This window comes from Peromyscus leucopus, chromosome 9, assembly GCF_004664715.2.
Source record: "Peromyscus leucopus breed LL Stock chromosome 9, UCI_PerLeu_2.1, whole genome shotgun sequence".
NCBI lineage: Eukaryota > Metazoa > Chordata > Mammalia > Rodentia > Cricetidae > Peromyscus > Peromyscus leucopus.
In genome coordinates this window covers 107,165,825-107,191,109 of record NC_051070.1, presented here as the reverse complement: position 1 = coordinate 107,191,109, position 25,285 = coordinate 107,165,825, and the positions used below count along the sequence as shown (strand labels likewise).

At 48.6% G+C, this 25,285-nt stretch overlaps 1 protein-coding gene across 1 annotated transcript in view; it reads right to left on the bottom strand.

The window, feature by feature from the left end:
- Positions 1-4,973: 4,973 nt before the first annotated feature.
- The window catches only part of C9H10orf71 (chromosome 9 C10orf71 homolog), a 30,424-nt gene continuing 10,112 nt past the window's right edge, over positions 4,974-25,285 (bottom strand). The window contains exons 3-5 of the mRNA XM_028878374.2: positions 19,125-19,227; positions 18,543-18,666; positions 4,974-14,606 (exon numbers count right to left, since the gene is read on the bottom strand). Coding sequence (XP_028734207.1) covers positions 10,251-14,459 — 4,209 coding nt within the window. The 5' untranslated portion in view covers positions 14,460-14,606; positions 18,543-18,666; positions 19,125-19,227 and the 3' untranslated portion in view covers positions 4,974-10,250. The remainder of the gene's footprint in view (positions 14,607-18,542; positions 18,667-19,124; positions 19,228-25,285) is intronic.

The following is a 25,285-nucleotide window of genomic DNA, read 5'->3' as shown; positions in this document are numbered from 1 at the left end:
TGTGTGTGTTTGTGTGTGTGTGTGTGTGTGTGTGTGTGTGTGTGTGTGTGTGTGTGAGAGAGAGAGAGAGAGAGAGAGAGAGAGAGAGAGAGAGAGAGAGAGAGAGAGAGGTGCAGTTGCCTTTGGAGGCTAGAAGAGGGCATTGAATCCCTTACAGCAGGGATTATGGGTGACTGTGAGCCTCCATGTGGTTGCTGGGAACTGAACTCAAGTCCTCTGGAAGAGCAGCAAATGTTCTTAACTGCTGAGTCATTTCTGTAAAAATAGTTAAGTTTTAAGTGGCCACATTGCTAGGATTTTGTTACGTGTTAATAGAGAAGGACACAGTATCTGTACTAGCTAGTATTCTGAGAGACAGTGGACTAGAGTGCTGTTATCTGTTCAGCACTGTCCACTCTGGGATCATCAGAATTTATGATGTTGCTAACCCACCGTTCCTTCCTCTCTCATTTCCTATTTTGTACTTCCTGTTTTGTACCGGGTCTAACTCAGGACCAGTGATCTACCCCTCGTGAACTATGCTCTGGCCTCCAAGCACTTCTTTCAGTGTCCAAAGCTCTTTCCTCCACCCTCTTCTCACCTGGATAGTTTCCAGTGATCAGCTGGCTGTAATTTTTGCCTTTGACCTTTAATATTTTTGTGATGCACTGTAAGACATCCATTTTCTATGGCTGTTAAACATTCCCCTTTCCATTTGTTGGCAAGAATTTTATTTAGACTTATTTTACTTAAGGTTTGCTGAACTTCTTAGATCACCGAATTTATAGTTGTTATTAAATTTGGAAAAAATTCATTATCACAGCTCTAATTTTTCTTATTCTTTCCCCTCCTTTAATTGTGATTTCAGTCGAATGTATATTAAATCACATCACAGGTCGCTGCTACTCTTAACTCAGATATTTTTTTCTCTGTGTGCCATTTTGTACGGTGCCCCATTGCCAAATCCCCTGATTTCCAATTCTCTCATAAGCTATTGATCTCATCCAAGATGGTTTTCATTTTAGATGCATTATTTCTCATCTCTTGATGTTACATGTCAGTTATTTGTTTATGTGCTTTGAGTTTGTCTTCTCATCATACTCATGTGTCATCTACATTCTTGAATATATGTTATCCATCATTTCCTCCATTTAGGAACCTATCTTTATGGCATGCTTTTTCTCTTCATTGTGAAGAGTTATTCACCCTCCTGATCTTCTTGGGTGACATGAAAGTTGAAACCCACCTGCATTAACTGCCCTCCCCACTTGGCAACCAAATTAGGAGAAATACTTGAGAAGACTGAATTCTGATGCAGAGGTCCCATGGTAATAAACACAAAACTCAGGCACATTGAACACTTTACATAATACAATTTTCCTAATGTCCTCATCAGTCTATCATCACAAAGCCAAATAATTATTTGGTTCTAATTTGGGTTTTGGATGTCATTTGGTTGCTGGGCAGGCTTTTTGGCCTCCTTTCATTGGCAGGTATAGATTTCTCATCAAAGACCATTAGTAAAGTACGAGTGCTTACGGGTTACATCGGGGGACATCTGTTCATGGGCTTTGGGTCACTGAGACCCCATTTCTGGGGTATAGGATGAATGGCTATCCAACACAGACATCAGAGCAGCAGAGTGCTTGCTTTGTCGTGGGCATAGGGCTTATCTACATGATGTCCCACAGTTGGAAAAAGGGATAACGTGAAATGCCAGTGGCTACTTTTCTAAAGAATTCTTTTCCCTAGCTTCAACCCAACAATTTGAAAGAAGAATTCTACTGACTTCAGTGAGGTTTTCTGATAGGCTCTGCTGTGGCTGATGAATCTATTCCTGTGATAGACACTGGAAGACGAAACAGTAATGTGGGCCGTTTCCTTCCTTCAAAACTGACCACTGCGTAGGCAGTGTAAACACGTATTACATACATTATTATAGTATTTGTGACATGTGGGAAGTACATAGTGCCTGCCGACCAGGCAATTAGGTATGGCTAGGAATTAGGTGGCTGACAGGTTAAGGTAGGGCATGGTAGGATACCTAGGAAGGAGGTAAGGAAAAGCTGTGAACTTAGGCTATAGGAAGCTGACAGGAAGAGGCTGGAAAATCAGGATCCATAGGAATCTGGTAAGAAAAAATGATGAGGTTAAGATCCACAAGGAATATATAAGAAAAGGTTTATATCCCAAGGCCATAGACAGGAGGAGGCTGTGAGGGTGGGACACACAAGAGGCAGACAGAACAAAGCTTTGAGGACAGGACACAAAGCTGAGAGCAGACAGGAGGAGGCTGTGAGGGTGGGACACACAAGAGGCAGACAGAACAAAGCTTTGAGGACAGGACACAAAGCTGAGAGCAGACAGGAGGAGGCTGTGAGGTCAGGAGCTGCAGAAGACAAACGACGGAGGTGTGTTTATGAGGTGTGTGTTTATGAGGACCGGACCCAGAGGAAGCAGGCAGGGGAAGGGTGGAGGTGGGGGTCATGACTCCCAGGAAGTAGCAGGAGGATGTGAGGTTCAGACTCCTAGGAAGTGGACAGAAGACTGGCAGGGAGAGGGTGAAGGTGCAATGAAGGTGGAGTGGAGGAGCGGACTTGCTTACCTGCTACAGCGTAAAAACATTCCAAACCCCACAGCTTAAGAATGACATCGCTTGGGGCTGGAGATAAGGCTCAGCAGTTCAGAGCACTTACTGCTCTGGCACTGGACCTGGGTTCAGATTCTAACACCCACATTGGATCTGACCACCTGTAAGTCCTGTTCCAGGACATCTGACTCCCTCTTGTGGCCTCCTTAGGCACCTGCAGGTATGTGGTGCGCATGTTTCCGAAGGTACGCACACATACACACACAGTAAACAAATGAAGAAATAAATCTTAAAAAAAGAATTCTTTAAAACCGCATGACCTTATTATCTCTCATGGTTCTGTGAATGTGGGCTCTGAGGAGGATTTGACCACCTCTAGATGGAGTGGGCAGGAGGCTGAGCATGCTTCCCTCCTTCGCTGTTTGGTCTCAGGGCCTCTCAAGGCCATTCCCCCACAGAGGCTGACGGGCTTCTTTAGAGATGAGTGGCTTTGAACTGTGGGTTATCTTTGTGGCAGCTTAGAAGTCCCTGAAGGCCACAGGAGTGGTGTGGTATTTTTCCCAGTCTGATGGAGGGGCCAAAAAATGTGGGGACATGCTTTAACATATCACCAAGAAGAATTCTGCACGTACAGCGTGTGGTCAGTCCAAAGAGGCTCAGGGAAGCTGGCATCTTGGAGAGCTCCAGGGACAGATAGGTGTCAACGAGTTCCAGTCTTTCTTGAGGTACGCATGAACATTCTGGCACTGCGGGAACCAGGGTCCTGTGCTAGTGGGGACATCGGGTTACCCAGTGGAACATGTGAGAAGGCACGAACTGTGCGTAGGGGCAGTGAGGAGTCTCAGCAGTTGGGATAAGGCGTAATGGTGAAGTGCAGATGGATGTTGATATCTACAGGCAGAACTGAGAGGTTTGGGGCCGGATTGAGTTGGGAGTAGTAGGAAGAGCATCAGGAGGGAGCTGGACCACCAGAAAGTGCAGCTGCTGAATCTGCGGGCCAAGAAGAGAAAGACCTGGTGAGGAAGAAGGGCTTCTTCCAGTTGCCTTGCATCCCTTTCCACGATCACAAGAATGTGGCTCCGAGCAGGCTCTCCTGCCTCAGCTTTGGCTCAGAAGCTCGAATCTAGGACTGCTCTGGCAACTTGCACCTTTATCTGGAGGAAGTAGAGATGAACTAGGGAAGGGCAGGCTGTTTCCTTGAGGCTCTAGCCTGTGCCGGGATGTTTCATGTGGGTGAATGGAGAGCATTACAAAGGGCAAAGGCTTTACACACTCGAGCGCACATGTGTGTGTGTGTGTGTGTGTGTGTGTTGTTATTGTTCTTAAATTTATTTAATCTAAGATTTACTATTTTACCATATTTTGGTGCAAATTAGATGCCATTAAGAATATCCACTCTTCTCCACACCTTTCTCATCTTCCCTAGTAAAATTATCTACCTATTAAGCAACTTTCATCTGCTTTCTCTCCTGGTCTCTGGCAAACATTCTGTTTTTCCTATCTGTGAGTGTCACTGTATTAGGTCTCTCATGTAAGTGGAATCTCACCCATTAGTCCCATTTGTCACAAGGTTCTTGCGGTTGATCCATTTTATAGTGTACGTCAGAATTTCTTCCATTTTGCAGGTTTAATGCTATTCTGCTGTGTGGGCACACCGTATTTTTTTGTGTCTATTCATTGATCAATGGACTTGAGTTGCTTTCATCTTTTGGCTATTGTCAACCACACTGTAATAAACGTGAGTGGTCAAGCATCTGTTTGAGCCCACTTTATTTCGCAGTGCAGACAGCCAATGGTAGAATGGCTGCACCATGTGGTAATGATACATTCATGCTTTAGAGGAACTGCCATACTGTTTTGCTCTAATGGTCTCATCATTTGTGTTAGTCAGCTCTGTGTTGTTGGGACAAAGTGCCCAAGAGGAAGAAGACTAACCCAAGAAAGGTTCATTTTGGCTCATGGTTTCAGAAGTGTCTATCCATAGTCAACAGTGCTCTCAAAACTTCAGATCATGGTGGTAGGAGTACATGACAAAGGAAACTGCTTATCTCATGGAGGCCAGGATGAGGAGAGAGAGAAGTGTGAAGAACAGTTGGTCCCAACAGCTGCCCCAAGGCCACCCCACACAACAAATTGCTTCTTCCAACTAGGTCTTATGCTAAAGACTGAACAACCTCTCACTTGCACCACAGGCTAGAAACCAATGGCCTTTATCAGGTGGCCTTGGGGGACTTTCTGACCCAAATCACAATACCATTTTACATTCTCCCCAATGGAGCACAAGGGTTCTAAGCTCCTTTCTTTCTGTTGTTGTCTTGGTGGTAGCTAAGGCAGTGGGTATGAGGTAGTAGTTCCTTGTGGTTTTGACTTGCATTTCCTGATGACTAGTGAAGATGAGCACTGGTCAAAAAGGAAATACCCATCTTTTATAAAAGCAGCATGCTAGACAATGTCAATATGGTAACTGTGGTTGGGGTGGGAAGGGGCAGAGTTCCACTGAGGTCATGTTGCTCTGTGCACTGGTTCCTTCCTAGTGAAACTCCCCATTGGGGCCAGATGTGTATAAGTGAGGACAGCCATGGCTTCTACTTGAGCAACCTTGACTGGAGTCCTGCGGGACTCTGACCATTGGTGTGACTCTGGACTGGCCTGCTGACGCTCTCAGTTTTATTCATGGAGGAGCAGGGGGCTGGAAAAAGCACAGAGACCCAGACCAAAGTTACCCAGAACACTCTGGATTTAGAAACGAGAATGAAGAGGTTTGGCTTAAAGCTTCCAAATTCAGAGGAAAATAGAGCCATGGGCATGGAGACAGAAAGGCAGGTGGGTAGGGGTCAGCAAAGCCTTCACAGCTGTCTTCTGAAGGGGATAGAAAGCTGTAACACAAAGAAGGGACGAATACAAGAGACGGGAGTCAGAACCCAGATCCAAGAGGACCAATGACATTGAAACAAGGCTAGTGTCAGCAGTGCCATCCTAAGCTGAGAAATGTGCTGAGATAGAAAAACAATTTCGAAGTGAACTACATTTTAGCAAAGGAGAAACTGCTGGGTGTGGCTTGTCCCCCATAGATTCATGTGCTTGAAGTTTGGTCCTCATGGTGAAATTGAGATAATGGGACCTTTAGGAAGCGGACCTAATAGGGGATGGATGGTTAGGTCACCAGGGCAGCACACCCACTAAGGGCTTAATACTGGTCTTGCAAGGGCATGCTAGTTTTGTCCTGAAGGACTGTTATAAAGAGTGGATCTGGCCCCTTGTTCTCTTATGTGATGGTTAATCTTGACTGTCGACTTAATGGGACTTAAATCACCATGGAAATACATCTCTGTCTGTGTCTTTGAGGGTGTTTCCAGAACGGCTGAACTGAAGACGTATCTTGAATGTAACTGGCACTTGAGTCCTGGACTGGATAAAAACGAAGTTGAGCACCAGCTCACATCTCTCTTGGCTTCCTGATTGCAGATGCAGCCTGACCAGCCACTTCACGCTCTTGCCATCACATCTTCGCTGACATCATGACCTGTGCCTTCCAACTGTGAGCTGTAATTGAGCTGTCCTTCCCTCAGTTGCTCTTATCAGATGTTCTGTCTCAGCGACAAGAGAAGGAGGTCTCAGACTTCTTGCCTCAGGCACATGCCTCTTCGGAATACAGCCAGTTTCCTGTTCCTCTCCTGGTTCTCCACCATGCTGTCAGTCAGGGAATCTCACCGGAACACTGTCTGGACCTCACAGCCATCAGAACCCTGAACCAAACAAAACTCTTTCCTTTGCAAGGCACACAGCCTTGGGCTTTTCTTAAGGCCTTATGAAAACAAACTAATGCACATCCCAGCTTGGACAGGAGGTCACTGGAATCCTTTCTTCTTCAAGCATCTGCTTGTGTTGGTCAGAATCCTGGGAAGGGAAGGCCTCCTTCCTAACCACACCCTGAGACATCTGGAAGAATGAAGGGAGGGCCCCTCTACTCAGAGGGCTCTGTAAACGTGACACTGAAGAAGCCTAAGTGGAGTTTAATGGTGACAAGCTCTGGTGGTATGGCCTTAAGTTGTCTGCTCAGCTTGGTTTTATACCTGCCTATTGTGGAAGACCTACATGACAGTTGTGTTCAATTGTACGATACCACCTGGGTTGAAATGCTTTCTACACACAAACAATTCAGATTTTCCTTGAGATCTTCTTTGTATGCAAATGATCACCCATTATTTGCATAAGGCCACTCTGTTTAGACTTCCGCTCTTTACACATAGCTTGGGTTATGGAAAGCTTTAAGTCAGTTCTCTTGTGATATCCTGATCCATCCTTGTCCTAGTAAAGAGGTTCTTGAATTCTGCCATAAGGGACCAGTGATCCCAGTTGCTCATGTAGAGGCCGCTCAGGTTGTTAGAGTTGACCCTCTCCAGTTGAATGCAAACCACCTTTATTGGCACTCTCTCACCAGGCAGGAGGTGGGGAAGCAGCCTTTTCTGTGCCCCTGACAGGAAGGCAGGCTCCAACCCCGACTCCGTCCAGGATCAGCAGGGAGAGCAGGCGTCTCAGAACTCATTGTACAGATAAGCCATTGTCACCTAGGTGAAGGATGATGCAGACTGGAATTCCAGGGTTCAGGTCAGCTCCCTGGTGTGGTAGTGCTGGTAAGGATGAGGACTGCATTTATTGAAGCACCACTTAGGTGATAAGGATGTCCACCTAGAGATGAGACAGGTTCAACCCTCTGGCAGGCCCTCCATAGTGTCTGGGAGACTGTTTGCATTGTAGTAAAGTGAGGCCATTGAGATACCTTCTGGGGGGCTGAGGTCAGGCTGAGAGGGGAGAAAACACTACACCATGTAAACTCTTGGTTGTTCTAGCTAAACAGCCCCAGGATTTTCAGTGGTACCCTTGAGAGAAATTCTTTATTTAGGTCCGCTCCCCAGGGGCTCCAGCTCATAGAAGAGGGCCATCCTTCTAAACGGGAGATATAGGCAACATCTGCAGTCTCCACAAATTACATCTGTTCATGTCTTACCACTTTCTTGTTTAGATATAGTGGCAGAAGGAGGGATATTTTTGGGCAACCAAGTGAATGAAATATCAGTTCAAAAGCTGAAGGACATATCAATAAGTCTATCCCACGAGGCTATAATTTCAGTTCTTGCTTTGATTAGAAATAATAATGAATAATTAGCTAAGTCAACGTACTTTGATATGGTATGACAAATCTCTTAGTATTTGATCAATGTCATCTTTGCTAAACAAATGCTGGGGAGACCTTCTGTCTTCACGGGCCGGTGTGATACCTTGGGTGTCTTGACTTGGCTCAGATGCCATCTGCCCAAGAAAGGCCCCTTTCCTTCTGTGCTGAGTTAGGTGCTCCTCGGAGCTACCTCTAAATTACTAAACATACGGGATGGTAATTGTCTTCCTTGTCTGTTATACTGGAACTCCAAATGTGCAGAGACCAGATCTTACCATGGTAATTTCGGTGTCCAATTGAAGTGTCTATCATAGTGCAAAAGTTTGTAAAAGGGAAGGAGGGAGAGGAAAAGAGAGGAAGGCAGGAAGAAAGGGATAGAGGGAGGAGAAGAGAAGGAAGGAAAGAGAGACAAACAAACAAACAAACAAAAACAGGGAGCAGGGAAGCATAAGTGAGCTTTGTCATTCTTGACAGGGAGGAGCCGAAAGAGATCACTGGTGGGTGAGTTGCTCTCATTGGGTGGTTCTTACCTTTTGTTCTCTGAGCTAGCTTCTGAATGTAGGACCACTGATGCTTTGCTGTGAGTGAGGACTGGCTTGTGGGGGGTCTTGGAGCCCATGGCATCCCTGCTCCCCAATGTGAGTAGATACCACCATCTGCCTGGGTCCTGCTCCTCCACTACAACCATGGAGAGGTGACCCTGACCTCCAAACATCCTCCCGATGAGCTTTCCATCTCTGTTTATAGCCCTGCCAACATTGCCTCCAAGACTGCTTTTCCCAAACAAACTGCCCCAGGTATTTTTCCTTGTTGGGACAGTGTTTCTTTTACTATGGTAACTATTAAGCCTTGGAACTCAACTTTGGTTAGGTACTTCTTTTCTAGGGACTTGAGACTTTCAAGATGAGATCATTTTTCAAATTCTAGTCAGATGAGAAGGTAGCAGAGAGGACCCTGAGGTGACTTGGTTGTGTCACCCAAACACAACCTCTGTCTTGACTCTTGCCATTGACTCGGAGGAGCCACATTTGTGGGACAAGTGACTTGAACTCCTGACCGGCTATCACCTGGCTGACAAGTGTATCCAATTCTAATGGCATAGATGAGGTAGAGGTCTGTGGGGGTATTTTCATTCTGAGATCCAGCTGTGGCTTCATTTGCTAGGAGAATCATTAGATACCAAATCCTGAATTCAAATCCTGACTCAGAATATTGTTCAAAGCCTGTTTTTAGACGTGGTGAGCTGTGCACACACTTCCCATTCCCAGTGACACCCCAACAGAGCGAGGGTGGCAGATTTTACTCCCATGCTCCTGGGAGGTGGAAACACAGTCTTGACAGCTGCTGATATTTTAAACAAGAAAGGAGGCTGCTTGATCCTCATCTATCCCCAGAATAGGAATTAAGCACCAGCACTAGAGGCCAGGTGGGAGCCCTGGAGCTTGGGCAGGCTTTCCTCTCCGGCATGGCTGCCTGCTGAGGCTGTCTCTCTGACCCTCACAGTGTGACGAGCAGGGCCAGTGACCACCCTCAGCTCCCTCTATAGATTCAATTCCAAATTCTCTGAGGCCAGGGACTAAGGACTCCTCTGGGTTTTGAGTGCAGGACACAGGAACCAGTCACTGATTGGGTCACTAACAATCTGACTTAGTTTCTTTAGGCCATCTCTTTTGGTGGGCTCAGGCCATCATTTTTATCCCCTGCAAGAGCAGCAGGCCTGGACTGAGAAAGTACAGAGTTGGTGTTCCAGGAGGGAGAAGGTCTTGGCAGCTCTGGGGAAGGGGTTCATGACTCTGCCTCCTAGCTAAGAACCGCACAGAAGAAAGACAGAGTCCAGGGACAGGACCACACGGGCAAACTTGTTTCACATTTTAAATAGTAGCCTTTGCTTTCTCAGTAGATCTTCAGAGACAAAGCTTCCACCATGAGGAGAACCACTGTGCAAATGATCACTTCTGCGAGATTGCCCTGGGTCTGTCCTTAGCCAGTGCCACCTGAGGGGACCTAAAACTGCTGCTATGTGCTACGCCTGACCCCAGGTTGGGTGTGGTGGAGTCCACCTGGTGGAGAGCTTCCCACCCACTGCAGGGCTCAGCGTTTCTAGGAACCTTGCTGAGGAAGCCCACCCTCGAGAAGGAGACTGTGGGGGTGCCCTGAGCCCAGTAACTCTTAGGATGGCCAATGTCCCATGCCATATCCACCCCACTGTAGGATCAGAGAAGGGCAGGGGATGGCTAGAGGAAGAGGGGAATGGGCCGTGGCCCCAGGGAGCCCCCAGAGAGCCCCCAGGGATCTTCACTTCCTCTTGGACTATAGAGGTCTCAAATGGCTAAATATGAGTTGAAGGTGTGTGTGTGTGTGTGTGTGTGTGTGTGTGTGTGTGTGTGTGTATGCATGTAGACAGAGATAGGTAGGTAGATAGGCAGATAGAGGCATTGTTGGAGAGGTTCTGTGACTGTAAGCTTTTCTGGCTTGGGGAGAGTTGGGGGCAGTCTGCTTCAGTTCTCAAGAAACACCCTCTGTGGCAAAGTCCTCTAGGTCATCGGTGGAGATGATGCTGAGGCTCGGCGCTTCTGCACCCTCTTCCTCTGGACTATGGGGAGGCCCCCGGGGTCTCTGGGCAGAGGCATGCTGGGTAGGGGGAGGCTGCAGTCTAGCGCCTTGGGAGCTCTGGGGCCTGTGGCTGGAACCCCCCTGCCTGAGAAAGGTGGGAGCTGCCAGCTGAGAGGAGCAGCGTAGAGGCATCACGGAGGTTACAGGCACTGGCCGGAAGCCAGGGTACAGTAGGTAGGGAGCAGCCAGGGCATCCTGCAGAGGTGGCTCGGAGGAGGCATCCTCCGAGGATGGGACAGAGACCTTGACATACTTGCCAGTCTCGGGGTCATAGAAAGTCTTGATTTTCACTTGGAGAGGCACATCGAAGACAAAGTATTGTCCCGACTGAGGATCCTGGAGCACCTTCTGGGTGGCGGGATAAGGGGGCAGGGGCGTGAGGGGCTGGGGGCCCCAAGGCCGCCTCCCCAAGGACTCCCAGCCGCAGGACACCGAGTGGCGGTGCGTGGGCGGGGGCAGGGAGCGGACCGCAGGGAACCTGGGCCGCGGCCCCTTTCCTGGAGACACCGGCCTCCTCTCTGTCCCTTGCGTGTCCTCTGCCAAGGACTGGCCCTCCCAGGCCTCGGTGTGCTTCTCGGGCGCCTGATCGCTCTTCCTCCTCTTGCTGGCCAGCTTCTTGGCCCGCCGTAGGGCCTTCTCGGTCTTGGGCGGGACTGCAGGGGGCTTGCCCGCCGCCCTCTCCAGCAGCGCAGGGGGCTCGGGTTTCTCAGCAGCCTCTGCCAGCAAGGCGCCTCTCGGAGAGAGGGTCCTGAGGTCTGCCAACCGTTCGAGTTGGGGATCAGAGCCTTCAGCCTCCCATGTGAGGCCGTGTGTCATGTCCTCCCTCCGGGTGAGCCTGGCTCGCCCCGGGCTGGCCCAGGGGCTGGGGCTCGGAGGCTCCTGGCGCAGCCACGGTTCCCCGGGAGCCTGGGGAGCTTCCTCCCAAACACTGCTGGCCGCGGTGCTGCTCTCACCTAGAGAGCTGGGGTTGGGGGAAGTCGCTGCCTCACTGGGGACCAGCCTTTTTCCCGAAGGTCCTGCTCTGGGTGCAGACAGAAAGTGGCTTTGGAAACCTTGTTCTTCCCAACTGGTGTGGAGTGGCTGGGAGGAGGGCGGGTCTTCTGGGGGTAAAGCAATGGTGGGGATGTGCTGCGGGGCAGCCGGTTTCCCTGAGTCCGCAGACCTGCTCTTACCACGCGCTGGCGCTTCGCCTGTGATATCTGGGGGTGGCTTCATCTTGCCCTCCTCTTCCACCAGTGGTAGGAAAGAAAAACTTCCCTTCCGGGCTTGCTGAGAAGCTTCAGCCTGGGCTGCAGTGTGCACAGGGTCCTCCTCCACGCCCTCACACACCACACATGCGCCCAGCATGTTGCTGGGTAGAGAAGTGTTACACATTTCCTGACTTTCTGAGGCACAGAGGCCACCAGCATCCTCATCCCACTGTTGCCTTGGTAATTCATTCTCTTTGTGTCCACCACTAAGTGAGTCCTCTGAGGACACTGTCCTCAGGAGAGGCAGAATGATAGGTTTTATCACCGGGGTGGCCCTGAGTGTGTTGTCTTTAATTGGGAACAGTCTGTGCTTGCTGGCAGAAGCTGGCAAGGGAATCGAGTCCTTGGCATGTGGAAGAGCTGTATCCTTATCAGCCCTCACCCAAGAGCCTCTGAAATTGACTTCCTCCACGGATGTCTTCCTGGGTGTCCCTCCCGACCAACCTTGTGCTTTTCTTTGCATTTCTTCCTGTCTGTGTTCTTCCACACCTATATGTCCATTACTTAAGGTACATGGCTGTGGCTCATCTTTCTCCATCATGGTCTCCTCATCCTTTTGATCGTCACTTGCACTCACACGATTCTTCCTGTCTTCCCAGGGACCTTCTGTAAACCACATCTTCTGTTGATCATCAAAAGAAGCAAAGGATTGATCTGAGGAGCTGGTGCTGAATTTAGCCTTGGTTTGGAGGCACGGCGTAAAATCAGACTGGCTGTCGCTGTAAAACACATCCTCCTCCTCAGGGGAAAGGGGCCCCGGGGAGGACTTCTGGTTCAAGGGTAGGTTCTGGAGCCCCGTTTCTTGCTCGGGCTCCATCTCTTGGGAGATGGATCTTGAGAGCCCATTGTCCAGCTGGTGGGGCTCCATTTTCTCTGTAGCCTGTCCTGTTTCGGACTCCCTGTTGCTGAGTTTCAGGGAGAGATGTTTCCGGGGAAGGCGTCCCCTGGAGTCTGGATGCCAGCCGTACTCGGAAGGACCCTCTTCTGGTGCTCTATTGGCATCTTCCTTCTCATTACTGTGCCTTTCTGCAGCCTCCCCATTGACACAGAAGTGGGTTTGGGAGCCAGTTGAAGGTGAACCAAGGGTCGAGTGGCTGTTGGCAAGGGACTCAGTGGAGTTAACTGCAGGATCCTTCTGGGTACTGCCGTGCAAAATGCTAGCTGGCCTCTCCTTCGAAAGCTCTGCGGGAGGGTTTTCTTCAAGCCCATTGGGAAGGGGGACCCCGTTGCTCACAAGTTCTTGCTTGCTATCAAGCCTACCTCTGGTTTTCTCATCAAAGCTTTTTAAGAGAGGCAAGGGACTGTACGTGCTCTTGACACGCTTCCTAACGTCCTTGAGGTTGAACAGCAAGCTGGGTGCTTTGGACTTGTAGCTCTCCCGAGATTGAGCCTCGTTGGGCTCCTTCTCCTGGTATCCATTTGGCTGTCCTGGAGGGGATGGACTGATTTCCACTGGTTGGGTGTCTGAAGATTCCAGGACATTCTTGGTGGGTATAATTGGGGTGAGGAGTTTACTGATGTTAAAGGGGGGGCTGTAATGGTCATTTGGACCCTCTGGCATGTCCAGAACACCATTTTCTGGAATTTGACCCTGAGGGTTGAGCTTTGAATACAGAGGTTGGCCTCTCTTATTAGGCTGTTTCTTGTCTTCCAAAGCATCATGTGGACCATCTGTTCCTCCTTTGCCAGCCTTTGGCTTCCTCCATGGGGGCTGGCTCCGCTTCATCTGGGGGTCAATCTGTGAAGCATTTCCCTCTACAGGGAATACCTGGGATCCTGGATCCCTGTCCCCCCAGGCTCCAGATATGGACTGAGGCCCTGATGCTGACCTGGTCTCTTCCTGGGTGCAGTTAGTCCGGGCTTGGCAGGGGGACACTTTGGACTCAGAAGGGAGAGGCTTCTTTAACAAGGGCATGCCCTCATGATGTTTGGGAGCTTTGCTTTCTGGGATTGTTTCAGCAATGTCCTTTCTTTCCGGGAGCTTTGGTTGGTGGCTATTCCATGACTCAAACGCACTATTTTCACTGTGCAGAAAAGTCCCCCTGGGAACCCACTCCTTGCCTCTTCCCGGCTCGGCTTTGGCTGGCTTGAGTGGTGGAGTGGGAAACCTTGACTCAAATGAGTCAGCCACATGGTCAGGTGTCCGGAGGAGGCTCTCTGAGCTGTGGCCTGCTACTTCTGGGTTCTTGGGAGACTCTTGCTCTCCAGGAATTCTGCCAGGCTGGTGGCTGCTCTGATGGGTTTTGGAGACTTCAGCAGGCACCCTCCTCACGGTCAAAAAGGCAGAATCGAAGCAGAAGTTGACACCACCTTCTGGGGGAAGTGCAAACTTGGGGGGATTTTTGAGGGCTGGAGGCTTGCTGGGAGGAGGCCGGCTGTCACAGGGTTGATTCTCTGTCCTGTCAAAAGATCTGATTAGCGAGGAGACCTTGGAGATGGGCTTGCTGCTGCTGCTCAGGCCAGAGAGGGGTACCTCCAGTCTCCTCTGGACTGGAGTTGCCGGGGGACTGTTTTTGGGGTACTTTTCCTCCCCCTGAACATATTTGGGTTGCTGTTGGAAGGTGGCTGCCCAACCAGAATGCTCTGTGCCTTGAGATGGAAGCTGGCTCCAAATCCCACTTTTCCTGTGGGTGTGGCTCACTGTTTCCTGGTGAAAAGTCCCAAACCCCTGGCTGGAGATATCTGGGGACAGAGCTAGGTCCGAGTCGTGGAAGGAAGTGTCCTCTGAGATGCACAAACTCCGGAATGCCCGGTCTGTGAGGCTGCTCACCTCCCTGTCTGCGTCGTCCAGCACACTGCCGATGCTGGAGGTATCACTAAACCCATCTGTACCCTTTCTGTTCGCCTGCATAGTCCGCTGGCGGGAGTAGGGCCGTCCCCGGCAGCTGTTAGGTGGCTTCTGGTGAGGTTCTGGCAAGAGTCAAGAGAAACCCGCCTGGCACGAAGTAGAACTTTGAGTTGACCGGTTGCAATAGCCAAGTGAGGATTTTTTTTTCCTCTGTGAAAGGAAGAAGTACATGCTGTGACTAGGCTACCCAGCTTAATCAATTTATACACGTGCTACATGCCAGTCTTAAGTGGATACTAGTGTCTGTATGTAGTTAATTTCACGTGTCAACTTGACTAACCAAGTGTACTATTTCTGCTCACTAGTCTAGAGGTTGCCAGGACAGCATTTCTTAGATGTGATTAGCATTTAAATCCGTAGACTTTGGGCAAAGCACATTCTCTTGTGTAATGCAAGTGAATACTACCTAATCAGTTCAAGGTCTTAAGAGAAAGATGCTTGAGGTGACGGGCAACAAATGCTAACATGGCTGAGTGTGACTTCACTAAATGACAAGGCTTCTGTGTGGCAAAGGAAATAGTCAGCAAAGTAAAAAGGCAACTGTGTATCCCAAAGCATTAGTAAGGAATGACTTACTAAATAACTTATAGTTATTAACTTATAACTAAATAGCAAAACCCCAAAACCTCAAAACATCAAAACCCTAAAAAAACAAAACCAAAGAACACAATTGAAAAATTTGGGAAGAAAGCCAGGCATGGTGGCATATACCTTTAATCCCAGGACTTGGGAGGCAGAGGCAGGTGAGTTCAAGGACAGCCTGGTCTGTACAGTGCATTCCAGGACAGCCTGAGCTATGTAGAAAGACTCTGTCTTAAAAATAAATAAATAAATAAATAAATAAATAAATAAATAAATAAATAGATAAATAAATAAATAAACAAATAAAGGGAAGTCATTACATGGGTATTTCTTCAAAGAAGACATTCAAATGGTGAGCAGGTATAAGAACAGGTGCCCAACATCACTGTCTGAGAAGTGCGTGTTAAAACCATAGTGAGAAACCACATCTGTTAGGTGAACTACTACAGAACCAACCAAGGGGGCGTGTGGGGAGCTGGCTCAGCAGGTGAAAGTACATGTTGACAAGGCTGACTTCTGAGTTTGGTCCCCAGCTCCCACGCGGTAAAAGGAGAGAACCGACTCTCACTGGTGATCCTCTGACCCCCATACTCACACCATCGCACGTGCACACCTATACACACACAGTATATAAAATAAATAAAATGTAAAAAAATGTGATGGAGGGACAGAAAACCCATGCGCACTGATGTGAAAAGTGTGAATTAGGGAGAGATGGCTCAGTGGTTAAGAGTTTAGATTGTATTAACAGGGTACACAACTGCCGCCTGTAACTCTAGTTCTGGGGATCTGATGCCCGCTTCTGACCTTTTCAGACACCAGGCACTGACGTGATGCATATACATACATGCAGGCAGAACACTCACACACGTAAAATAAATACATTAAAACATAAATTAGCGAGAAAGAGGAGGGTTTATATGAGCGAGAATTGTTGAAACCAAGGTTGGATAAAGCACAGGGACAAATAGCCAAATGAATGGAAACAAATGAACTATGAACCAAAGGCTGAGGGGCCCCCAACTGGATCAGGCCCTCTGAATGGGTGAGACAGTTGATTGGCTTGATCTGTTTGGGAGGCATCTAGGCAGTGGTACCAGGTCCTGGGCTAGTTGCATGAGTTGGCTGTTTGAAACCTGGGACTTATGCAGGGACACTTGGCTCAATCTGGGAGGAGAGGACTGGACCTGCCTGGACTGAGTTTACCAGATCAATCTCAGTCCTCGGGGGAGGCTTTGCCCTGGAGGAGGTGGGAATGGGGGTGGGCTGGGGGGAGGGGAATGGAATAGGAGGGGGAAGAACAAGGGAATCTGTGGCTGATATGTAGAACTGAATGGTACTGTAAAATAAAATAAAAGGAAAAAAATGAATGTTTAAGGAAAGCAAAACAAAACAAACAAACAAAAACATAAATTAGTCATTATAAGCACTCTAACCATTACAATCACCAGCAATCCAGCCATGCACATGTAACCAATGCAATGCAGCAGGGGTCTGCAGAGACACTGCTCTCTCATGTTCCTGGGACACCGCTGTCAGCAGCCAAACATGGAAGCAGCCAAGATATGCACAGACAGTTGAATGAATCGAGAAATGGGACCCATACACTGCAGAACCTTGTTTATGCTTTAAACACAAAGGGAAGTCTGTTGTTAGTGACAACATGGATGAGCCAGAGGACATGGTGCTGAGTGTAATAAATCAGTCACAGAAGAGTAAGTGGGATGTGATACCATTTATGTGAGGAATCTGAAAGTCAAACTCCTTGAAACAGAGAGTGGAGTGGGAGGCACCAGGGGCTGAGCTAAAGAGGGGTAAGCAGAAAGGTGATGCCGAATCACTCAAAGTGTTGATTTTCAAGTTATTTATTTACTTATTTTATATGTATAAGCATGTAGGTGCCACCATGAATGTGTGGGGACTAGAGGACAAAATTGCAGGACTCTGTTCTCACATGGGTTCAGGAGAGCAAACTCAGGTTGTCACTCAGGCTTGGTGACAAGCACCTTTACCTACTGGACCATCTTGTCAGCCCCCAAAGTTTTGATTTTTTTTTTTAAAGATGAATAAGACCTAAAGCTGTCCTATACAGCATGGTGCCTGTAGTTAGCAACGTTGTGCTTTAAAATGTGCTGGGGTGGGGGAAGCTCTTAGGCTGAATTTCTATCATTTGGAATCTTACTGCTCTGTTCTGGAGAACCTGATGAAGCAGGTACCAGAAGTTGAGGTGGGTCATGTTGGCAGTGTCCTTCTATGACCTTCCACTGGCTTGTCCTGTCTTAGTCTCTATTTCCTTGCTTCTTGTCCATGTGTGCACCTGGAGCTTAGGAGCACAGGGCAGTCTGTTCACTGGCTGCCACTCAGCACACAGAATCTGCCCAGAAGATGCTCCCTCCTCCTGCCTCATCCCTGCAGGAGTCCTGACCACCAGGACACTCTGTACACAGAGAAACCCTGCCCTCTCTAACTCTGGCTCCTCCCTGGGCTCCAAAAGCATTGCTGTCAGGAAACTGGCTTCCATTCTTTCTGAGTGATTCCACATTCCCCATTGGGCAGTGGTGGCACACACCTTTAATCCTACACTTGGGAGGCAGAGGCAGGAGCATCTCTGCGAGTTCAAGGCCAACCTGGTCTACAGACTGAATTCTAGGACACTCTGTACACAGAGAAACCCTGTCTTGGAAAAATAAGTAAGTAAGTAAATAAATAAATAAATAAAGTTTGCCATCTTAACCATCTCTAGCACACACTTGCTGTGCATGCAACCCCACCACCCTCCTTCTCCAGCGTGGTTTGAACTTATAAAGTGACAGTCTGGCCATTAAACACCAGCTCTGCATTCATCTCTCTCCTAGACCCCACATCCTCTATTTTACTTTGTTTTTCTGATTCATTTGTTTGAGATGAGATTGTTGAGTAAGTTTATAGCTGGTGATCCTCCCGCCACAGCCACCTGAATGCTAGGATTGCAAGGATACGTCTTTATATTTCACTGAGGGCACTTGAGTTTCTGTGGTGCTGGGAGTTCAAAGGCAGGGCTTTTATCTTACTAGGCCAGAGCTCTGTCACCCAGCTAGACTCCCAGCCTTCAGCTCTAGTTTGTAATCACACAGCATTTTGTCCTTTTTGTTTCTGGATGATTTCATTTAGCATAATGCCCTTGAGGGTTGATGGTATAGTCAAGGTGACTGCTGAGCTCCTCTGGAGACAAGCATCTATTATAGTTTATCCTGAAGCTGTGCAGGTGCTGATGTGTACGAGGGAGTCTCAGCAGGAAAACGCTCAAGGTGCTTTCCATGAACTTCAGCCTCCACCTTGAACGCCTTATTCTGATTTTTTTGAGAAGGGGTCTCATATAGCCCAGGATGACCTTGAACCTCCTGCCTCTATCCATAAGTGCTGGGAGTACATGTATCATCACAACTGGTGTGAGTCTCCTGTTCACACAGAACCCTTTCTGGTGTGCGTTAAGGTTCTGTTTCTGTTGCTTGCAGAAAACCCTACCTGATCTTGGGTTCAGCGTGGTTCCAAACAGAGAGGGGGAGATGCTCACTGATGGTCAGAGAATAACCACATGACTTCTGCCTACCAGCTTCATTCAGATAATTTCTTCAATTCTGTATGATACCTGGAGTCAAATGGAACAGTCATAACATTAGCCTCACCCCGACCCTTCCCAGTAGCACCTTTGGCCCATTCATCAACTACAGAAAATATTTCCTGATGCTGGCTTTCAGATCGGTTCCATTGGGCTCTGGTTTGGGTCTGGGATGTCCCCCTCAGATCCTTCTGTGAAAGGCTTGTTCCTAGCTTGGAGATGTTAGAAACTTTAAATGGTGGGGGCTAGCGGGAAGCCAGTAAACGGACGCCGTGGCTGTCCTCCTCCACACTTCTCCCGGTCTGCTGTGGGGTGAGCAGCTCCCTCCACCGCTTACTTCCCCGTGATGCACTCCTCTCTATGGTGCTAAGCCCATGGAGCTGCTGTGTTTGCACACGCGAGTGAGCCAAAGCGGACTCTTCCTTTTTACGGGAATCATCCCAGGTGCTCCTTCCAGTGGTGGAAAGCTGACTCACACACCTACCTACCTGTTATGGCAGTGGGGGCTACAGGTGCCTGCCTTGCTGGCTTTCAGGACCTGTGTTTTTCAAACGATTTTTCACATGGAGATTTGGCGTCATCACTGTCCATCTAGAATTAAGAGGAAGATATGTTTTCAGTGAAACCAATTGCAGAGTCTTCAATAGAAAAACTGTCTTCAAATGCCAGTAGTACAGTGTGTAAGGTGGTTGGCTGATGATCTCCTTTGTTAAATTCATATTTCAATGCATTGAAATTCATTAATATAGATACTTTTGGTAAAAACCAACACAAAGTTAATTTATATTCTTCCTAATATTCATGAATTTGCTGATGGTCTGGAGAATCTCCAGGTACCCTTGGTAGCCAGTGGGAGGGATTTCTAACAGGAGTGGACCAATGAAGAACTTTTTTTTCTAGTAAAAATCTGAGCAAGGACCCCTTCCTAACTAAATCGGTACCTTAGTTTTTACAGTAAAGGGACATAGAGCTGCCAATTCAAGTCCACTCAGCAGACAGCTGTGGTGTTCGATTTATTGTTGGCAGGGGGTGTGAGTATCTATTTTGACAGCTAAAAGAACCCCAAAGCTGCCCAGGAGAGTTTCCAGAGCGCTCAGGATGAAGGTAAACTAATTAAAATAAAGCCACTATGCAAATCTTAAAGGCAGACCCATGGGGCTTCCTCCAGACCTTCTCCAGATTGTAGCTCCTGGATATTAATCTAGCCTAAGCTAGTTTATTAATAATATTAATAATCATAATAACTCAAATTCGGGGATCATATTTCTTTAGAGAATCAGAGAGAAGCTTTGTGTCTACTGCCATACGGCGAGGCCCGTCCTGACTCCCCAGCTGGTTTTGATGGGTCTCCTTCCTGTCCCACAGCATGCTGCCATTACTTTTCCCAGAGCACACTGTGCTGTGACAAATCAGATATCAGGACCCATATGTTCTACAAATTGGTGATTGATTCTTTCTCTTACAAACTAGAAGGTTCCTTGAACTCAGGAAGAGGTTCTTAATGTGTCTGCATGCTGAGCATGTCAACCCTGATGTGGCAGTGTTTACAACTGAGAATCATTATCATGATTTATACCCCCACCCAAGGCAAACCAAGGCACACACACATATAAACAGTTGGGGGGGGAGGGGGCAAGATGATAGAAAGTTTGGTGACAAAAGGCCCTGACTTCAGGCCTTAAGACCACCTGAAAGGTTTAGATCGACTAGTTTGCACCACCAAATAAAATGCATCCCAGTTCTGGCAGCTCTCCTGAAACGTGACAGGAATGGATAGTAAAGCCAGTGGGGCTCCACACAGACACCACCTCGCCGAGAATGACATGGTGGCATTTATTTTGAGGACGTTGAGGACCGGCTACTCTGTGCTCAGACCCTCCCCCTCCCCACTTGCCTCTGGGATTCATGGTCACTGCTGCTGGGGTGGTCTCCATTGACCACTTCGGCAGCAGCTGGCTCACTCCTAGGAACCACTGGAAAGAAGCCCACCTAGGCTCGTGCGTTCTCTGGCACATGACGTCACTGACCAGACACATTGTGCAGGGTTGAGCTGTGTGAGAAACTGCCTTTGAATAGGAGCTGACAAGTACATGGGGGACATAAGGGAACATGTAACTGGGTTGGGTGGATTCCTCCACATGCCCCCAACCTTCCAAAACAGCTCTGTTTTTCTACATGATTCCTCACATCCTTTTCTCCAGGAGTGCCTGAGCCTGCTTGCTTTTGCCTTTGGACCTCCTCCATTGCTCCTGGATGAATCTTCCAATGGGCTGGGAATGCTTCTTGGAACTTCTAGCTACAATTAAGACTATTGGCCTCTGGCAAGTGCCCTTGGCTCCTCCCTCTTCTCCTCACCCTCTGATCAGTCTCTTGCCTTCCCTTCCTCACTGTGGTGTTTCTTCTAGCTAAGGCTCCTCTCCTCACTCTGTACCATGGACATAGGCTGTAACACACCTGTCTGGCGGGGATGAATTTATCTAAAGAGATATGTGCTCCCCTCTTTGGCTATCAGACTATTGAAAGGAAGGACCCCAAGTTTGTCCAGGAGTCTCCTGGAGGAAGAGGAAAAGGCCGAAAGCCTGGGGTCAGCCGGAGGAGGAGCTCATCTCCTGGAGAAAGATTCCTTGCAGGAGAGACTTGGAGCTGAAGCGGTGTCAGGCAGGGGTCACTCCTGGCCACACTATTCATGTGATCTCTTACTTTCGTGTCAGGACCTCCTACGATGGACTTGGGGAAGTTGCTGGATGTCTTTGTTACTCTTCCCAATGTGCCACATTGAATAAAACTCCCTTTTCTGCCTTTTCACTACGGATGTGATTCCTTTGATTGGCTTATTGAGGATGAATAGCTGAACTTGGCTTGTTGGGACACAGGGAATAACCCTCGAAGTTTGGTAACTGTGACTTTGCTCACACCTAAGCATCTACATACCAAGGCTGTGTCCAGGTTCAGCTGAGTAACCCCAGGCCCAAGTCTCCAGCCACCTGACAGCCAGCTCCATGCTTGTGTCTCCCTCCCTCCAAACTCACATGTTTCAAAAGCACCCAGGTGATGTCTCTGGGGATTTCACTAACCTCGAATCATAGGTAACTTCCTTCTCTCCTTCTTTCTGAGTCCCTCATCTTCTCCCTTTCTTAGCCCCAAGATTTATGTATGTGTGTGTGTTGGTATGTGTGTTGGAGCGTGTGTGTGTGTGTTGGTGTGGGTTTGTAGATTTAAATGTCTGAGTGCAGGTGTGTGCTTGTCACAGAGCTCACGTGGTTATTAGAGGACCACCTCAGTTCTGACCCCCTACCTTGTTTGAAGGGTCTTGTTTGGTTGGCCTAGGAACTCCTGGGGATTATCATATCACTGCTTCCCCTACAGTAACTTAGGCAAACTGGACCCACACCTCATTTTTCATGGGTTCTGGGGACTTGAACTCAGATCCTCTTTATCCACTGTGCTAGCTCCTCAACTCCTCCTTATCCTCTGTGCTAGCTCCTCAACTCCTGAGGTTGCTCCTGAGATCTCCTCTGTCCATTTGCCTTCATCTGTCTCCATGTTACTACCTGGTCCCAGGTGCTATCACAGCTCTCGTGGGCGACTGCAGAGTGTAGATATTCCTACACTCCACCCAGCTTCAAGGAATCAAGTCTGAGATGTCAACCTCCTCTTTAGAATCCTCAGTGGCTTTCAAGTTTCCAAGAATTCTCATGTGGGACTGTCCATGCCCCTTGGCCTTTCCTCAGCTTCTGCAACACACCATGGGATGCCCAACTGAGGCCTTTGCTTTCTGTACCTGGAATTATTTCCTTTCTTCTGGTCCCTGCTATGTGGTTAACTCATGCACATGCTTCAGAGCCCAGGATTATGTGTCCCTTCAACAAATCAGCTTCTTCAGGCTATTTCATGCCCTGCATTGGACGGTCCTGTGACAGGCTCTGTGTACCTCTGTTACAGCGCTGTCCTACATGCAACCGTTGGCTTTCGTGATTTGCTATTTAACATGTGTCTGTCCTGTTAGTCTGTGGGCTTCACCACTGCTGCCTCTGCCTGACTTCCCTAACTGTCAGCCTCACATCAACATCCCATGCTTTCTGTCAAGCAGATGAGCAGGTTTCCCACTCACACCACGACTCTGCTTACATTGCCAATCGACTTTGATGGATTTCATTCAGTGACTCACTGATAACCTGAGAATCGCAGAAGTCCCATGAGTTCCAAATTAGAGGATTTTAAATACAAGTGTTTTTTTTTTTTATTTCAAGTCTCCAAATGTACAAAATTTGCTTGTGGTCAAAGACGAAAGGTTAACTGAGCTATTCTTAGAGGTCACTCACAGACTGGCTGGGTGTTCCAGGCACCCATTCACAATGCATAGGTCAGGATTGAGTTAGAAGAAACCCCTGATCTTCTCTCTCCTCCAAGTGCTCCAAGCTGGGGGCAGCTTTGATGCCCTTGGAGTGGCCAGTGTCTGGCAACTCCCTCTGAATACATTTGACAGTCCCATTGCTGATGGTCATCCAGTGATAACCGATATGATGGTGGGTATCAGAATACACGGTGGGACATCTGCCCTGCATGGTACAGCCAACCCTGAAAAATTCCAGAGCACACTGGGGAAACAGGGTCCCCAGGCAGACAATGGCACACTGCTGACACACCTCTGGCCAATATGGGGATGGGTGAGTATTGTACTGAGCCTAGATAGGGAGAAGAACACTCAAGGGTGTATTTTCCCCTTTCCTTTTGGCAGGTTTGTCTCTTTGAATAGGAATGTATCAAACAAGCCAAATGGGAGGGCACGCACTAGCCCAGCCTTCTCTGGAGCTGAGCACCAAGATCCTCTCTGAAGGCACGGTGCGTCTTAAGTGTGGGATACTCTTCACCTCGTCTCGAGGAGGGTTGCCACTGCACCGCTGCATTCTGAAGATGGGCTTGTTGCCTCCGGCCAGACCCCTTGCACTTTCTGGAAGGACAAGTGTGACTTCTCTTATGTGCCTCTGCCTGCCCTGGCCTGCCACCCACTGGCTGAGGGATCTGCAGACACATGTCCTGGTGGAAGTCCTTCTGCAAAGAATGTCTCTCTTTGTCCCTGGCCACACTGCGTCCCGTGTCCCCACGTGACCTTCTCCTTGAAGGATCTATTCTTTGTTGTTATATGTACTGCTTTATTCTATATTTTCTGTATGAATCTGCCCCTCCAGCGACATTTTGAGATCTTTGGAGTGAATCCAATTTGCCTACATTCCCTCTACCCTGGGCCCAGTGTCTGCTTGCCTTGAGTGAAAGCTGTCAGCTGCTGTGGTGGGGAGCATTTCTGGGACCACGAGGATGTGATGACAAGTGTGTTGGAGTGTGTGGTGCACAGGTAGGGGGCACTGAGAGCTCAGATACCTCATGCTCTTTGTATCACCCTCAAGGATCAGGTCAGCTGCTAACTCAGGACTGAGGGTACCACACATCCCAGCCTCTGTGGTGTGCCCTGACCTCCCTGCATCCTAGATGGGGAACACAAGAGGTGGCCCAGACTTGGGTGTGCCAACCTTTAGTTCCAGAAGCTCCACATATAGCTAGCCACTCTTTCTCCCCATACAATGAGGATCACAACTGTCCAATCAATCAGAGCCCTTATGGGTGACTCTGGGGTGGAGTCCCAGCTTGGGCCTTCATCACTGATAAGTATTATCAGTATCCCTTCTGAGATGAGACAACAGAGCCTCAGAGAGGCAACACAGACATTCCGTGTCTTCCAGTTGGTGAGTGATAAAACTAGGCTGGGCACCCAGGGCATGTGACACTGAGATTCATGCAGAGCAGTGGGCACTGGGGGTGGGGGTGCATAGCAGGAGGTCTGCCATGCCTAGGCCAGCAGAATGAGTATGACTGGTGAATTTCAGACACCAAACACCTTCTACACTGTGAGTATATCCATGTGGGGAACAGTTATAACTAAAATTACTCTGAAATTCAAATTCCACTGCCCTCTTGGTTTTTCAGTCTGGCAACTCAGGGTCCTACAACTCTTAGCACCCAAAGTGGATGACAATCAGAGGAAGCCGGTGTGGTGTCAGTCCTAAGGCGGCACAGAGACAGCACAGGCCACTCCTGCACATCACCCTGTGGTTCCTGGCTCTCTTTGGCACCCATTATCTTGTCTCATTCTTATGACTGCTTTGAGGAGGCTTGAGCAGACCTTGTCACCACTTTATAGGTGGAGAAAGAAGGCTCAGAGAGGTCCAGACTACTGCTAAGTATAACACAGCATGTAAAAAAAGGGAAGAATTCAGGCTGGGATTTCCAGCTCCAGGAAGAACCAAAGGCATGGGTGGAGAAAAGGGATGGTGTGGGGTGTTCATTTCACTTTTCTGGCCATCTCAGCTTTTTTTTTTCCATGGAAGCCACAGAAATAGAAGTTCTGATAGGGCTGGGGACATGGTCCCTCTGTTTGTTTGGAGAAGGCTCAGTGCTATGGGACCTTGGTGCCAGACTCTGTCCAGCCAAGGCTAGGGCTGTCTCCATTGGCCCAGGGCCAACATGGTACTGCTGTCTTCTGCTCCCCAGGCTTGCTGCTCACCACAGGAGGCCTCTGGGGTTTGTCCTACCACGGGTTTGACCACTTGCCTGTGGTGTGGTTTTCAAGCCCAATGTCTTGGGGAGGATGTAA